Source organism: Barbus barbus, assembly GCF_936440315.1.
Source record: "Barbus barbus genome assembly, chromosome: 3".
Taxonomy (NCBI): Eukaryota; Metazoa; Chordata; class Actinopteri; order Cypriniformes; family Cyprinidae; genus Barbus; species Barbus barbus.
Genome location: NC_136731.1, coordinates 43,212,164 through 43,228,039, shown reverse-complemented (window position 1 = coordinate 43,228,039; position 15,876 = coordinate 43,212,164). Strand labels below are relative to the sequence as shown.

At 41.6% G+C, this 15,876-nt stretch overlaps 1 protein-coding gene across 1 annotated transcript in view; it reads right to left on the bottom strand.

Annotated features, from left to right (window-relative positions):
• LOC306859019 (uncharacterized protein) overlaps positions 1-15,876 on the bottom strand; it is a gene marked incomplete at its 3' end in the record, with an annotated part of 53,853 nt that overhangs the window by 28,613 nt on the left and 9,364 nt on the right. Inside the window, exons 5-8 of the mRNA XM_079399830.1 lie at positions 15,484-15,525; positions 14,517-15,218; positions 9,588-9,617; positions 9,030-9,474 (exon numbers count right to left, since the gene is read on the bottom strand). Of these exons, the coding sequence (XP_079255956.1) occupies positions 9,030-9,474; positions 9,588-9,617; positions 14,517-15,218; positions 15,484-15,525 (1,219 nt within the window). The remainder of the gene's footprint in view (positions 1-9,029; positions 9,475-9,587; positions 9,618-14,516; positions 15,219-15,483; positions 15,526-15,876) is intronic.

The following is a 15,876-nucleotide window of genomic DNA, read 5'->3' as shown; positions in this document are numbered from 1 at the left end:
ACAAATGCAAATCCGGAGTGAAATAACTCTCCTGGGAGTACATGTGAGACTACACTCAAGAGTGTGAAAGTGTTAAATTAAGAGTGTTAAATTAACACTGAAGCAGAGTTAAAGTTAATGAGATAATTAAATGATTAATTGAGTGATGATTGACCATTATTGAAGACATCTGATGTTAATGAGCAGAATCACCAAAGATGAAAATCACATTTTTTATGTCACCATTACAGTGGACAGCATTTGCTTTAGTTGGGCTCTTGACCCTTACATTTTTAAAGTTAGATTTTGTTTGGCTGTTATAACTGACTTATAACAGACAGACAAGCAAAAAAAAAAAGTGACCATGTGATGTTGGTTATGTTTTCACATAATGATCATTTGACCTGAATCACCAAACTTATTTAGAGCCTAAACCTAAAAGAGTTAGATTTACCTTGTTGATATAACAGCCCTGTGATTCTACAGTATACACTAATTAAAAGGATTTCCTGAAAGTTCTGTTAATTTAAAAAAATAAAAAAGCTTGTTTTAGGCACACACAGACATCAAGAATCAGCATAGGAATCTCAACAATGGTGACAAACAGCATATTCAGAAAAACAGATAAACTCTAATCATTAGAAAACAAGCTACTAAAAGCCACATACAAATAGTAAGAATAAAGGAAATTACTAAGACAGTTCAGCTCATAATTTATTCATGCCGCTATGTGTCATTTCCCTCTCGGGGCATGAGGAACGAGGAGACAAGGAGATTCCCAATAATAATCCTTTATTGAAATCCACATCGAGACGAGGAGCTTGGGGGAGAGACGAACATAAATGACGTTCAGACCGGACACAGAGGCAGGGAAACACAGGGCTTATAAACATGGGGAAATCACAGGGGAAGAACTGGAACAGTTGCGGACTAAATCAAACGGGGCTTGGGACTAATTAACTCATGATGACAGGGAACGAGGACAGGAACAGGAAGGCCAAATAGAAACACGAGAGGAGGGGACAACAAGACACAGGACTGACATAACGCCCCCCTCCGGAAGGCGTGTCCTAACGCCCTATTCCATCTAATGGGGAGGGGGGGTGGGCGCTCTGGAGGCCTCCAGGGATCAGGGGGCAGGGCTACCTGCCTCCAGAGCGGGGGCCCATTCCGGGAGCCATGGCGGGTCCGGGGACTCGGGAGGCCATGGCGGGTCCGGGGACACGGGAGGCCATGGCGGGTCCGGGGACACGGGAGGCTATGGCGGGTCAGGAGGCACGGGAGGCCATGGTGGGTCAGGGGACTCGGGAGGCCATGGCGGATGGCTCTTTCAGCGCGGACTCTGTCTTGCAGCACGGACTCTGTGGGGCGCTCTTGCAGCGCGGACTCTGTGGGGCGCTCTTGCAGTGCGGACTCTGTGGGGCGCTCATGCAGCGCGGACTCTGTGGGGCGCTCTTGCAGCGCGGACTCTGTGGGGCGCTCTTGCAGCGCGGACTCTGTGGGGCGCTCTTGCAGCGCGGAGCTGGACGGAACCAGCGGAGACGCAGGAGGGCACGTGCGAGGAGTTGGCACTGGAGGGCAAATGCGAGGAGCCGGCACTTGGGGGCGCTCTGGAAGCGCGGACACTTGGGGGCGCTCTGGAAACGCGGACACTGGGGGGGCGCTCTGGAAGCGCGCACATTGGGGGGCGCTCTGGGAGCGCGGACACTGGGGGGCGCTCTGGAAGCGCGAATTGCAGAGAGCTCGGGGGAGCCGGCGGGCTGGCTCGGGTCCGGACGCTTCCCAGACACCGGTAAATCCCCTCTCTCCAACTCAGGCCGGTAGTGTCTGGGAGGTCCACGGGACGGTCGTAATTTTCCCCGAGACAGAACAGCTTGTTAAGGGTTGCGTCATCAAACTTGCAAATCTTGCAAAACCCCTCTGCATAATCATAAAAGGGGAGATCCCCGCGGATCAGGGCAGTGAAGCGGGAGGCGGCGTCCATGCCGCGGGAAAAAAAATGGAACAAACAAAACACTTTCCAAAAACGAAAACAAAAAACGTAGGACGCCGCTGTGTAGGTCCGGTCTTCTGTCAGTTCCCTCTCGGGGCACGAGGAACGAGGAGACAAGGAGATTCCCAATAATAATCCTTTATTGAAATCCACATCGAGACGAGGAGCTTGGGGGAGAGACGAACATAAATGACGTTCAGACCGGACACAGAGGCAGGGAAACACAGGGCTTATAAACATGGGGAAATCACAGGGGAAGAACTGGAACAGTTGCGGACTAAATCAAACAGGGCTTGGGACTAATTAACTCATGATGACAGGGAACGAGGACAGGAACAGGAAGGCCAAATAGAGACACGAGAGGAGGGGACAACAAGACACAGGACTGACACTATGCATCATGGGAGCCATGGATGGATTTTGATTGGTGGCACCCAGAATGCACTGCAACATGCATTTTTGATTGTCACCGTTGTTGAGATTCACAGGTTGATTCTTGATGTTTGTGTGTCTAAATAAAAGAATCTTTTGAACAAACATCGTTTAAGAAATCCCTCGGATTGTATTGAAAATGCTGGTAATTTTATGCTGAAGAAGCACATGACTCCTATAATCAACAATGTAAATCTAGCTCAGAGATTAGGCTCTAAATGAGCTCAGAGATTCAGGAAAAACAATACTTTTTTTTCTTTTTCTCTTTGCTTGTCTGTCTGTTATAACTCAGTTATAACAGCCAAGCAAAATCTAACTTTAAACTTTTAAGGGTCAAGAGCCCAACTAAAGCAAACACTTACCACTATAATGGTGACTGTGATTTTCGTCTTTGGTGATTCTGCTCATTAACATCAGGTGTTTTCAATAATGGTCTTCAATCATCATTCAATTAATCACTTAATTATCTCATTAACTTTAACTCTGTGAAAGTGTTAATTTAACACTCTTATTTTAACACTTTCACACTCTTGAGTGTAGTCTCACATGTACTCCCAGGAGAGTTATTTCACTCAGGATGCTTTGTTTTTTGCTTTAACTGTTTTTTCTAAGGCACTATTAGATTACAGTGTTTCCTGTCACAGCTATGCAAAGATTTAATTTCAAACACAGTATGATAGCTATTAAACTATTTCTTGTTATGATTTTATATCTGTATTTAACCTCAGCATGATCTCAAAGAAAGTCTGATTTTATGGTGGCTGTGCTTCAAAGGGGACATCGGATGCTAAAATAATTTGCACAGACAAACAAATTTAGGTGTATTAGGTAGTGCATTACCATCAAAATCAAAAATTAATCCACTGTGTCCTCAGTGGCTCCGACGCCGGGAGAAAATTAAGACTCTTAATTATGTTCCTCTACATCCAACTACAAAACACCTGCATTGCTTACAAGACGTTGTCGCTACAGCTGCTTGAGCGCGGAGAAAATGATGGACTTCATACAACTGGCTGAGTGCAGAAATATGCTAATACGGGGCAGCGGTCGTGGGTGGGGCCTGAGCGATATGACATCATACTGCTAAAAAATGGCTAGGTAATTGAGACTGTATAGTTTTTTGGAGGATTAAAAAAAGGAGTGAATGGATTTTATATCATTGTAGGGTGGTTGTGTCCACACACTGCTAAGATACTTTTATATCCAAACACCATGTAAAAGTGAATTTTGCATTCAGTGTCTCCTTTAAAATTTAAATATTATAATCTTAATTCAAGTGATGAAGGATTTCGAAAGTCTGACAGTAATCAGTATTGAGTACTGTACTACTGTAAGGTCAACCCTGCCTGTTTGAAAATGATTAACAGTTGAAAACATTTGAAATTTAGAAAAGTAATCAAAAAGTAATCAAATGTAATCATTTACATTAATAAAGTAATTGAATAGTTACACTACTTATTACATTTTAAGAAAGGTAACTTGTAATCTGTAACCTATTACATTTCTAAAGTAACCTTCCCAACACTGTCAGATGTAAGGGGGTGCTAGAGGGTGCAAAGCACACTCCAACAAAAGCAAGAGCTTAGTTGAGGGTGTACAAATAGGATTTTGGTGAAACAGATTTGGCAAATGTTCCAATGCGTATTTGTTCAGGAGAGTTTTAGAAGTTTCTATTTACAAAGTGTATATGTAGGGCTGGAACGATTACTCGATTCTATTCGAGTATTCAATTTTAAAAATCCTCGATTGCATTTTGCCCGTGTCGAGTAATCGGCAAAATACCGGAAGTGGTGCATTGCACATATTAAACCTATTTAAAAATCATAACAAAGCATAATACTTTTAAGAATTCACAAACGCTATGATTTAATTAAATAAATATATGCGATGCAGGTTTAATATATGTGTTTTAATCATTTACATGGGTGTAGGTTACGTAAGAGTGTGTCAGAGCGGCTTCCTTCAAAGTAAATGCTGCTCCATGATCTGTTATCATTTACATGTCATTTACATTTCAGCATATTGTTGTGAGTTTGGGTTTATTGTAACATTCATCTGGGAACACAACGTGCGCTATTTCATCAGAATTGTAAGGTAAATCATTTATAAACCTATGCAAACACAGGCGAATACATCAATATCTTTCTCAATATGCTAATTCATCGCAATTTCAAAATAAAAGTTTAAACCCTCGCTCGTTTACACTTATTCATGTCCACATATTCAGGAAATTACAGTGGATATAGCATTTCCACCATAAAGAAATTAATGGCCAAATACCAAAGATTAAGTGAGCATTTGAATAGATGTTGTTGAGTCAATACTAAGCACACTAAAGAGTAAAAACAATCACCAGACTGTTGGCATTATAAACAGGGTTTGTAATTTAACATCCGCCAACCCGTCAAATACGGGTAAAAATCAGCTGTGGCGGGTAACACTGTCCCTTTTTTTTTTGGCTAGTAGAAATTATGAATGGCCGGTAACTAGTAGCCAAATTGGCTGGTGAGTGAAAAAGTTCATTTCAATCCCTGATTATAAATTATGTGTTTTAACAGTTTTGTTCAATAAAACATTTGATTACTTGCTTTTGAAAAGGCAAATTAAATATTTTCGGATGTATGCATCAAAATAATGCCATACCATTTTGCGACGCATCAAAGCAGTCAATACAGCGCAGTCGAGAACAACTTGGAGTAACTTTTAACTGTGGAGCTTTGACTAACTGTCGTATGTGCGTTCGCAAGAGAGTGGCTTTCCAGCTGATGACGTAGGACGTAGCTCCGGTGAGAAGTAATGACCGTGGAAGCGCAGTAAAGAGAGCAAAACAAAACACTGGTCACAAATTAGAAGTAGAAAATGAGGATTTGTACAGAAAAATGTTGAAGGATTTCGATATAAGAGGAGACTGGTTTTCCTTTGCTGTAAACAAAACTAGCATATTCTCACCGGAGCTTACGGTATGCTTATATCCTCGATCAACCGCTGGAAAGCCACTTTCGTGAATGTGAGCACAACAGTTACTGGAAGCTAGAGATTACAATTATTAAGTCGTAAATATGGATATTTTTCTTACACAAACATATCACTTTGCTTCAGGAGGCCTTTTTCAACCTCCTGGGGCTATATGGAGCACTTTTTATGATTGATTTATGATTTTTTTATTGGGCTTGAAATCCCCCCCCCCCCTTCACTGACATTATAAAGCTTGGAAGAGCCAGTTCCCTTCCAGGAACGTCGAGCTGCGTCGGAAGACGTTATGGGAACGCCATCAGCGTAACCGACGCTCTGAATATCGTCTACAACAAGTCCAATAGAAGGGCGAGGCGTCACGGGCGGGGTGACGTCACAGCCAGGAAGTATATAAGCACGTGAGGCAGAGCCCGCGTCAGCTTTTTGTCATTCAGCAAGCGCTCTGTGTATTGTCAGTCCATATCTGTTTTGTGAGACTTATTTACTGTTGTTTGTCTGAGAAAGAGTCTAGACATGCCAAAGCCAAGACTAAAACAGGGGGCAATTTCGGATTGCGCTTCAGATTGTGTGCTAGTCCTTATCCTCGCTTTATTACTGGGGAGGACACACATAGTCTGTGCGTGGTCTGCCTGGGTGCGCTGTGAGCGGCTCTCGCTGCGCACACTCCGCACCCGGAGGGCTCTCTTCGAGGAGAGAGCATTTGTGAGCACCCCGCGCAGTGCTGGTCCCGCTCGTGCCGAGGCAGAGCGGCGGCTGCACTCGTGGGGCTCGCAAATGGATCATCAGATCCAGCGCCCGCTCTCTGTATTCGGAAGCTGCAAAAAAAAAAAAAAAAAAAAAAAGTTCTTCCCCCAGAGAGAGGGCTCAACGCCCCGCTTGTCTTCCAAGCTTTGTAAGCTGCAGTGTTTGCACAAGCATAAGAGAAAATAAAGCCGGTCCCGCTTTTGCCGTAAAGAAAGAGAGAGAAAGGCAGAGCGGCGGCTGCGCTCGCGGGGCTCGCAAAAAAAAAAAAAGGCTGAACTGGCTGGTGAGAGTGAGACGGGTATGTCCTTATCTCCTCCCGTATCCGCCAGATCTGACGCCCCGTCTCTCGGTTTGGAAGCGGTACTCTTCCCCCCGAGACGAGGGCTCAACGCTTCGTCTCTCTTCCTCCGAGGAGGTTGACGTGACGAGCGTTGACGAGGTTTCGCCGCCTCGTTCGCTCTCAAGCTCTCTGCGCCGTTTCTCTGCCGAGGCAGAGCGGCGGCTGAGCTCGTGGGGCTCGCAGGCTGATCTGGTATCCGCCAGATCTGGCGCCCCGTCTCTCGTTTGGAAGCGGTACTCTTCCCCCCGAGACGAGGGCTTGACACTGCGTCTTTCTTCCTCCGAGGAGGTTGATGTGACGAGCGTTCACGAGGGTTCGCCGCCTCCGCCCCAGTATGTCACATTCCTGGGCATCTCAATGTAGGAGCAGACGTTCTGTCGAGACAGGGGCTGAGGCCCGGGGAATGGATGCTTCACCCAGGTGTGGTGAAGCAGATTTGGAAGGTTTTTGGCCAGGCACGGGTGGACCTGTTCGCGACTCCAGAGTCAGCGTAATGTCCCCTCTGGTTTTCTCTAGTTCCTCCAGCTCCTCCGGGACTGTATACTATGGTACAGACGCGACCGAGGCTCCGTCTGTACGCCTCCCCCCCCCCCGATCGCTCTGCTCCCGGGAGTTCTGGCGAGAGTGCGCCGGGACGCGGTCAGTCTACTGTTAGTAGCACCGTTCTGGCCGGGCCGAGTTTGGTTCTCGGACCTGATTTCTCTCCTTGACGGCACCCCGTGGCCGGTACCGATCAGGAGAGATCTCCTCTCACAGGCCGGGGGCACCATTGTGCACCCTCGCCCGGAGCTATGGAAGCTGTGGGTTTGGCCTCTGAGCAGGCGCAACTCATAGCTTCCGGTCTATCGACTGAGGTTGCCGAGACTCTCCTTCAATCCAGAGCTCCCTCCACTAGGAAACTATACGATGAAGTGCGGAGACCGCCACCTTGACCCAGTCAACTGCCCAGTTAGTGCAGTTCTGGAGTTCCTGCAGGCCCGTTTCTCAGCAGGGTTAACCCACTCCACTACTAAGGTCTACGTGGCAGCTATTTGTCATACCACGCCCTTATCGGTGGCCAGTCAGTGGGCAGATACCCCCTAGTTACATGTTTCCTCCGGTGCGCGGAGGCTGAGGCCTCCTGTACGATCACGTCCCCACGTGGGACCTGGCTGCGGTTCCGAGGCTCGGTGTGAGCACCTTTGAGCATGTCGAGGAGATAACAGATAGACTCCTCACCTCCAAGACCGTCTTCTGGTTAGCCATCATTCTCTGAGGAGGGTGGTCACCTTCAGGCCCTGTCTGCGGCCCCTTCGATGTTGACTGTGTGCCCGGTTCGGCGAAAGTCTTTCTCTACCCCTGAAAAATGGGGTACGTACCGAAGGTTCTAACGGTCGTACCACAGCCGGTCGTACTCCAGGCCTCTGTCCTCCTCCCTTCGGCCAGGAGAAGCACAACCGTATGTGTCCAGTGTGAGCACTGGGCACGTACATCCACAGAGCTGCTCTGTAGAGGAAGTCGGACCAACTGCTCGAGTGCCTTGGTCCGCCTAAGAGGGTATGGGCTAGGTAGTCCACTCTTAGTAAGTGATGGTGGATGCTGTCAATCTTGCTTACGAGGCCTCTGGGCTTGCCCATCCGTGGGAGTCAGAGTGCACTCAACCAGAGGTATGGCGGCCTCCAAGGCCTTTCTGGACAGGTGTACTGATACAGGACATCTGCGACTCTGCTGGGTGGTCCACGCCCCTGACATTCTCCAGGTTTTACGACCTCGACATCCAAGCCACTCCAGGCTCCTCTGTCCACTTGTCAGTCTGGCGGCGTTGGTATAGCGTTCCCATAGCGTCTTCCGACGCAGCTCGACGTTCCTGGAAGGGAACGACCCAGGTTACGTATGTAACCCAGGTTCCCTGAAGGGAACGAGAGCTGCGTCTCGAAGCCATACTTCCGGCATCCCTGCCAGCGCTTGCTTCATGGCATGAAGCTGACACGGGCTCTGCCTCACGTGCTTATATACTTCCTGGCCGTGACGTCACCCCGCCCGTGACGCCTCGCCCTTCTATTGGACTTGTTGTAGACGATATTCAGAGCGTCGGTTACGCTGATGGCGTTCCCATAGCGTCTTCCGACGCAGCTCTCGTTCCCTTCAGGGAACCTGGTTTACATACGTAACCTGGGTCGTTTTTAATATAGCTCAGATCATTTGAAAGAAGAAAGTCATATACACCTATAATGGCTTGAGGGTAAGTAAATTTTGGTATGTTGGAGGACACACAACCTGATTGCTGCAAGATTATGATTTCTATACTCTAACGATGCATAAAGCTAAAGAAGAAAACACCCACCTTCTGAATGAATTTTCTGCTTTAACGCTTTGATTTCCTTCTCCATTCTCTTCAGCTTTTCTTCATATTTCTCCTCTGTTTCATGTCTGGCTCTGTTCTCTTGAGCTTTTATATACATCTGAAGTGAATATGGTTCAGTGCTCATATTCTCTATATAATCCAGTAGATCAGATATCATCTGTCTTGAGTTTTCATGCTCTTTTAAACCCATCACACAGTACTGAGCTCCACAACAACTGATTAACCTCTGAGATTCTGGGTTGGGCTCTATAAACTCTGTCACTGATCTTTTAACAGTGCCATCATTGACAAATATTACTATTAAGTGCTTTCTGGAATAAAAGTTCTTCTGGATCTCCTCCATTTCTGCTTTGACTTCATCTGTCAGTGGACCAACAGGAATAATGATGATGAAAGCATGAACTCCAGGATCACAGAGAGACACACAGCGGAGAGTCTGATGCTTCACCTTCTCCTCTGAGAGACAAATGAGAGCTGGAAGCTCCACCACACTGATCAGACGTTTATGAATCTTCCCCTCTTTCTTCACACAATCTTCGATGATCTCTCTCTGATGTAAAATTTTTTGATTTTTCCCTCGTAAAAGTTTTGACAACAAGACTTTAGATTTTGGATCACTTCCACACAACACCAGATTCAGCTTCTGCTTTCCAGAGAAATTAGGTGGCACTGAAAAACACATTAAAGACATCAGACTTCCTTTAACAATCTTATTCCTTTAACATTTTAGAATATGAAAAAATATGTATGCAAAAAAAATGTATGTAATTTTATCAACTTACAGTTGGAGCGAATCCACTGATTTATCTCAACTGTTGAAAAAAAAAAGAAAAAAGAATGTTTGAAAATATACAGATTTTGTTGTGTTATTCTGTCATGGTTTCTCCCTTTTTTTCCAAACTGCGACAAACGCCAGTCTCCCTTCTCTGCAGAATGTGATATATCCGCTCAACCAATCACAGCGCACCATTCCATGCATTATAAACAGCAATCGATTTGAGCCACTCAGTTCGTCAAGAACCCCAAAGTCATCGCCACCCTTTTCACCCTCTTTATGTTCTTCACCTGGTAAGACATTTATTATTGGCGACTCCATCATCCGACATCTGAAAATTAAGACTAATCATATTGAGGTGCAAAAACAATGTTTTCCAGGAGCTCGGGTGCTTGATATTGCTGCCCAAATCCCAGCTGTTTTAAATCGCACCAAAAAAATTGACACAGTTATACTGCATGCTGGCGTGAATAATATTCGATCTAGACAATCAGAAATTTTAAAAAAGGACTTCACTGAACTAGTGGAAGTTGTGCGCAATGTATCACCTGCAACAAGGATTTTAATCTCAGGACCACTACCAACGTATAGAAGAGGAAATGAATACTTCAGTAGACTCTTTGCGTTCAACAGCTGGCTAGACTCGTTTTGCAAGAAGAAAAAGTTGACTTTTATTAATAACTGGGATCTCTTTTGGGAGAGAGCGCGATTTTATCGTTCTGATGGTATACATCCAAGTAGGACTGGAGTACACTTCTTGTCGAGACATATTGAAACTGTATTGTATAATCTGTGACAAGTTTGTAGCACCCCTGTAAGTAATGATATGTTCAATCTTTTGAAATTAGAACAGGGATGCAAACAGATTAGTAACAAACAGATAAATAACATTGAGGTTGTTGTCTCCTCTAGGAACAATAATAGTAGACGAAATAATCATCGGAGAAAATCTAATTTGGTATTGATAGAGAGAAATGATTTAAATATCACTCCACCTTGTTTGCAAAATGAAGGACAATTAAACATGGCACTTTTTAACGTTAGATCAATTACTGGGAAAACATTTTTCATCCATGATATTTTATTTGAGAAAAACTTACATTTTATGTTTTTAACGGAAACCTGGCTTGATCAAAATGGGGCTATATCTCTTATTGAAGCATGCCCAACCACCTATACATTCTTGCAAAAGGTTCGCTGTGGCAAGAAGGGTGGTGGGATAGCTGCTATATTTATGCAGACATTGGCTTGTAAAGAGATTGTTTTTGATTATTTTACTACTTTTGAATATTTGGCAATAGAAATAATAGAAAGTAAATGTCTAGTTGTGATAGTATATCGACCTCCTAAGCAAAATCCTGATTTTATTCTTGAATTCTTTGAATTTTTAACCTTGTGTGTTACTAGCTATGATAAAATATTAATTGTAGGTGATTTTAATATTCATGTTGATAACAAAAGTGATCGTAAAGCAGTGGAGTTTGTAGAGGTATTGCATTCTTTTGGTTTCACGCAACACGTTAATGAACCTACGCATAATAAAGAGCATACGCTTGACCTTATAATTTCATATGGTGTTAATGTTAACGTAAATGAAATAACTGAGTTAGCAATTTCTGATCATTTTTGTTTATTTTTTGATTGTAAAATTAACATTCCATTCCATCCCGAAGAAAAAATTATTAGAAAGCGTTTTTTTAATGCATCAACATCGGAGTCTTTTATTACTGAGATTCGACAAGCGCCTCTGTCTTTGAGGGATTTGCCTAATGTACATGATAAAGTTGATCGTTTTAATGCCTTGTTAAAATCAACTCTCGATATAGTAGCTCCAGAAAAGATAAAAAAAAGGTCGGTGTTGAAGAATATGCCATGGAAAAATGATCGTATTTGTCATCTTAAAAGGAAATGCCGAAAATCAGAACGTCTGTGGAGAAAAACTAAATTAGTTGTTCATCACGAGATTTTGCTTTCTAATATTTCCGAATACACAACAACTGTACGTTCTGAAAGACAAATTTTTTATTCAAAAATAATTAACGAAAATAGCAATAATCCTAGAAAACTTTTCTCTACCATAGATTGTCTTTTAAATAATAGGCCTGTAAATTGTTTTGATCAGCCCTCCCTAATTATGTGTGAAGATTTTGCTATATTTTTTAACGACAAGATAACACAGATTAGAATTGATATTGCTCATACTGATCAATCTTTTGTGGATGAATTGGGAAGTTACCCATACCACAAAATGGAAATGTTCAGGACAGTAAATAAAGAGAATCTTTTACAAATTATCTCTCAGTTAAATTCTTCTTCTAGCTGTCTCGACTCTATACCAACAGTTTTTTTTAAAAAGATTTCGCACAGTTTGATTGACTATGTCTTTGACATAGTAAATAATTCACTGGAGATGGGCATTTGTCCTAATGCTTTTAAAAAAGCGGTTGTGAAACCACTTTTAAAGAAACCTAACATGGATTATTCTCTCCTTAATAACTACAGGCCAATTTCGAATATTTCATTTTTAAGTAAGATTTTAGAAAAAGTTGTACTGCAACAGCTTAATCAATTTTTAGAGGAATATAGTATTCGAGAGAAATATCAGTCAGGTTTCAGACAAGGTCATAACACGGAAACAGCATTATTAAAAGTAGTAAATGATCTGAGATTAAATATAGACAAAGGTAAAGCATCGGTTTTAATTCTCCTGGATCTAAGTGCAGCATTTGACACGGTTGATCATTGTATTTTAATAAACCGATTGGAAAAATGTATAGGTCTTTCAGGTAATGTTTTGAATTGGTTCAAAACATATATTACAGCAAGGACATTTTCAGTGAATATAGGTGATTGTACATCAAAGAATCATGACATTCTCTATGGTGTTCCACAAGGCTCCATCCTTGGGCCAGTTTTATTTTCATTATATATGCTTCCTTTGGGTAGCATAATTCAGAAATACGAAATGAATTACCATTTTTATGCTGATGATATACAATTATATATTTCAGTTGAACCCAGAGACACTGTTGTAATAGAAAGATTGTCTAATTGTCTGTCCAGCATCGTAAAATGGATGAATGCAAATTTTTTAAAACTAAACAAAGATAAAACCGAAATTCTTATTGTGGGTAAAAAACCTGAGCGGGAAAGGATTGAAGCTGAATTGGGTTCCTTAGCTTTACAATCCAAGAAAGAGGTAAAGAACTTGGGTGTCACTTTGGACTGTGATCTGAGTTTTAAGTCCCATATTAATCAAGTTACAAAAATATGTTTTTATCATTTGAGAAATATTGCCAAGATTCGTCCTTTTTTATCTTTTAACGATGCTAAGAAACTAATTCATGTATTTATCTTCTCTCGACTTGATTACTGTAATGCTGTGTATACTGGTCTACCTAAGGGTTCTATGGTTAAGCTGCAATTGATACAAAATGCAGCAGCCAGAGTATTAATGAAATTGAAGAAACGAGAACATATTACACCGGTTTTAATGGAATTACATTGGTTACCTGTGCATCAAAGGATTGACTATAAGATTCTTACATTAGTGTATAAAGCATTGCATAACTTGACACCTTCTTATATTTCTGATTGTTTGTCAAGATATATTCCTAATCGAACGTTACGATCCTCTAGTGCTGGACTTTTAGCATATTATACAGTAAATCTCAAGCGATCTGGCGGTACTTCTTTTAGTCACTATGCTCCAAAAATTTGGAACTGTCTTCCAAATGAAGTGAGAGAGTCAACCAGTATTTATATTTTTAAAAAGCGTGTTAAGACATACCTTTTTACAGTTGCTTATGATCATAATAGTGTGTGAAGTGTGTGTATTATATTTGTGTATTATATTTACTTATACTTGTTTATATTTTGCTTTTGATGACGTTGTTTTTTTTATATTTGTTTTATGCCTGTGAAGCACTTTGAGTTGCATTTTATGTATGAAAAGTGCTATACAAATAAATTACTTACTTACTTACTTACTTACTGGTAATGGCGACGCTTTGAATACACCTGGCTTCCTAGGTTACCTCATCCATTTTGTACTTTGTGATCAACAAACAAACTAAAGATTAGGGCTACACGATAAATGGCACATGATTGTCACATCTTGTCAGTAAAGCCGGTTTTGTTATTAGTAGTAAATCTCTATCACGTGTTTTTTAGATGGAGCAGCATTTAATAGACAGAGCCGTAGATCACTGACAGGCTAACGTTATGCAATATCACATTCATAATCGCAGATGAATCGCATTCAATTATGAACGCAATATTGCGTAGCTTGTCAGTGTAAGTGTTTTTATTAATGCCATTAATGTTTTTATTAATGAAGCGTATAGCACTTGTCAACTAAATGAATGTAACATGGCAAAGATGAATGCACTTTCAGAAGTTGAATGTAAGGGAAATGTCATTTTGGAAATTCTGTGGTCTAATGTTATATTGTTGTTCATGTTCTTGTTCAGGATGAAATTTTCTTTAATTGTTGTGATTAATGTATAGCATTAACAAGATGACCCACTGAATTCATTTTGGGAGCGATGACTGATTGAATTTTAGTCCAATGACTGTACAGCTATAAGATTAGACCTCTACAGCTGTATTAAATAACTGGGAGAGTAAGAGTGATTCTTAGCTATAAGAAATTTGATAACTTGCTTTTATACTTAAATTTGAAAGTAGGAGTAAATTTCATGAATTCTCAGCACTTATGACTAAAATGGCACTTTGAGGAGCTTGATAAATACGGGCCCTGTACTTTGACTTAATTGTGGCCTTCAGGTACTTCATCCACCACTGGCACTGGTCATTCACTCCCCCCACCTACAATCCCAACCTTTGGGTTACAAGTCCAACTCTCCAACCATTAGACCACAACAAATTGTTGTTCATTAGCATAATGAGAAAAGACATTCTGAGAATTCCTTACTTAGACTTCCTTCAATTCTCTTGTTCTGTTTTCCATCATCTCTGGAATAGGAATGCTCTTTGTTTTTTTCCTCTGATCTGGCTGGATCATCAGATCCACTCTGCTCTTCATCCACCGATGTTCCTTTAACATCTTCATATATTTCACATGTGAGATATTCTTCATGGCTTTCCTTAAGTATCTTATCAACCCTCTTGCAAATGTCAGATTGCCATTTTGGGCTTTCTTTTTCAAACTCAATATGCCTTCCTCTACACTCCTTTATGAGCTGATGAACAGCTGTATGCTTTATTACAGGACTCGTGTGCGAGTCGTCTGTCTCTTCATCAGTTGTGAGAATGATGGTACGTTTAATCGCTTCTTCACTGAATTTGTTGAGCACGTGTTTCACTCGTCTCATGTCCTTCTCAGTGAAGTCTTTATACTGCAGTATGATTATGAACACATGAGGTCCTGGATTAGACAGATTCACACACTCTCTCACTGTCTGTGTGATCTGATGATCTGAGATGTTTCGATCCAGCAGGTGAAAAGTGTTAATGGCTGTGACGTGTCTGCCCTTCACTGTTCCACCAATTTTCGTCACACTGTGCTGCATTATCGGTGCATCACTCTCATGCGCATCTATTCCCAGGATTGAGTTCCTGACACTGCTGTTTTCTGATAAATTCTTGCCCAAAAGAATAATCCTCAGATCACACACTGGAACACACAAGAACACATGCATATATGAAAACACTGAAAATGTTTAATATTCTGGTTTTAATTAAGGAATGATGAAAGGCTTGGCTTTGATTCATACAGGCTAATTGAATCAATTCACAACATGATTTCACATTACATTATTATGGGGTTACAGAGTAAAAAAAAAAAAACATTTTTCTTTTGCCAGAGAGAAGAACAATTTAAAATATTTTGAAAATAAAATAAAATCCTGGAGTTATAATATATAAATGAATTAACTTACACTTGGGTCGTTCTCCACTTTGACTTTGTCGCCTTTGCCTCTCTGAAAATAACATCCCCCATATAGTATCAGATGTGATGAATATAACATGATTGAAGCTTCACAGTGATCATGACTGACTGGATTTAGTAAATGTGTAAAGAACATATGGAGGTTTTATGCAAAGATAAACTTGAAAGACAGAATATTAGGTAACACTTTAGAATAATGCTGTCATATTAGGTAATAATGCAGGACAAATTAATATTATTATATTAACACTTCAATAACTAGTATTAACTTGTAAGAGCCATTTTGTCTTTATTTAAACCTTATGTAAGTGTGTGTCCAGTAGGGGTCTCTCTTTTTGGTAATTGGTTGCTGAATATAGGTAGGAACCTTCCTTCAGGTGAC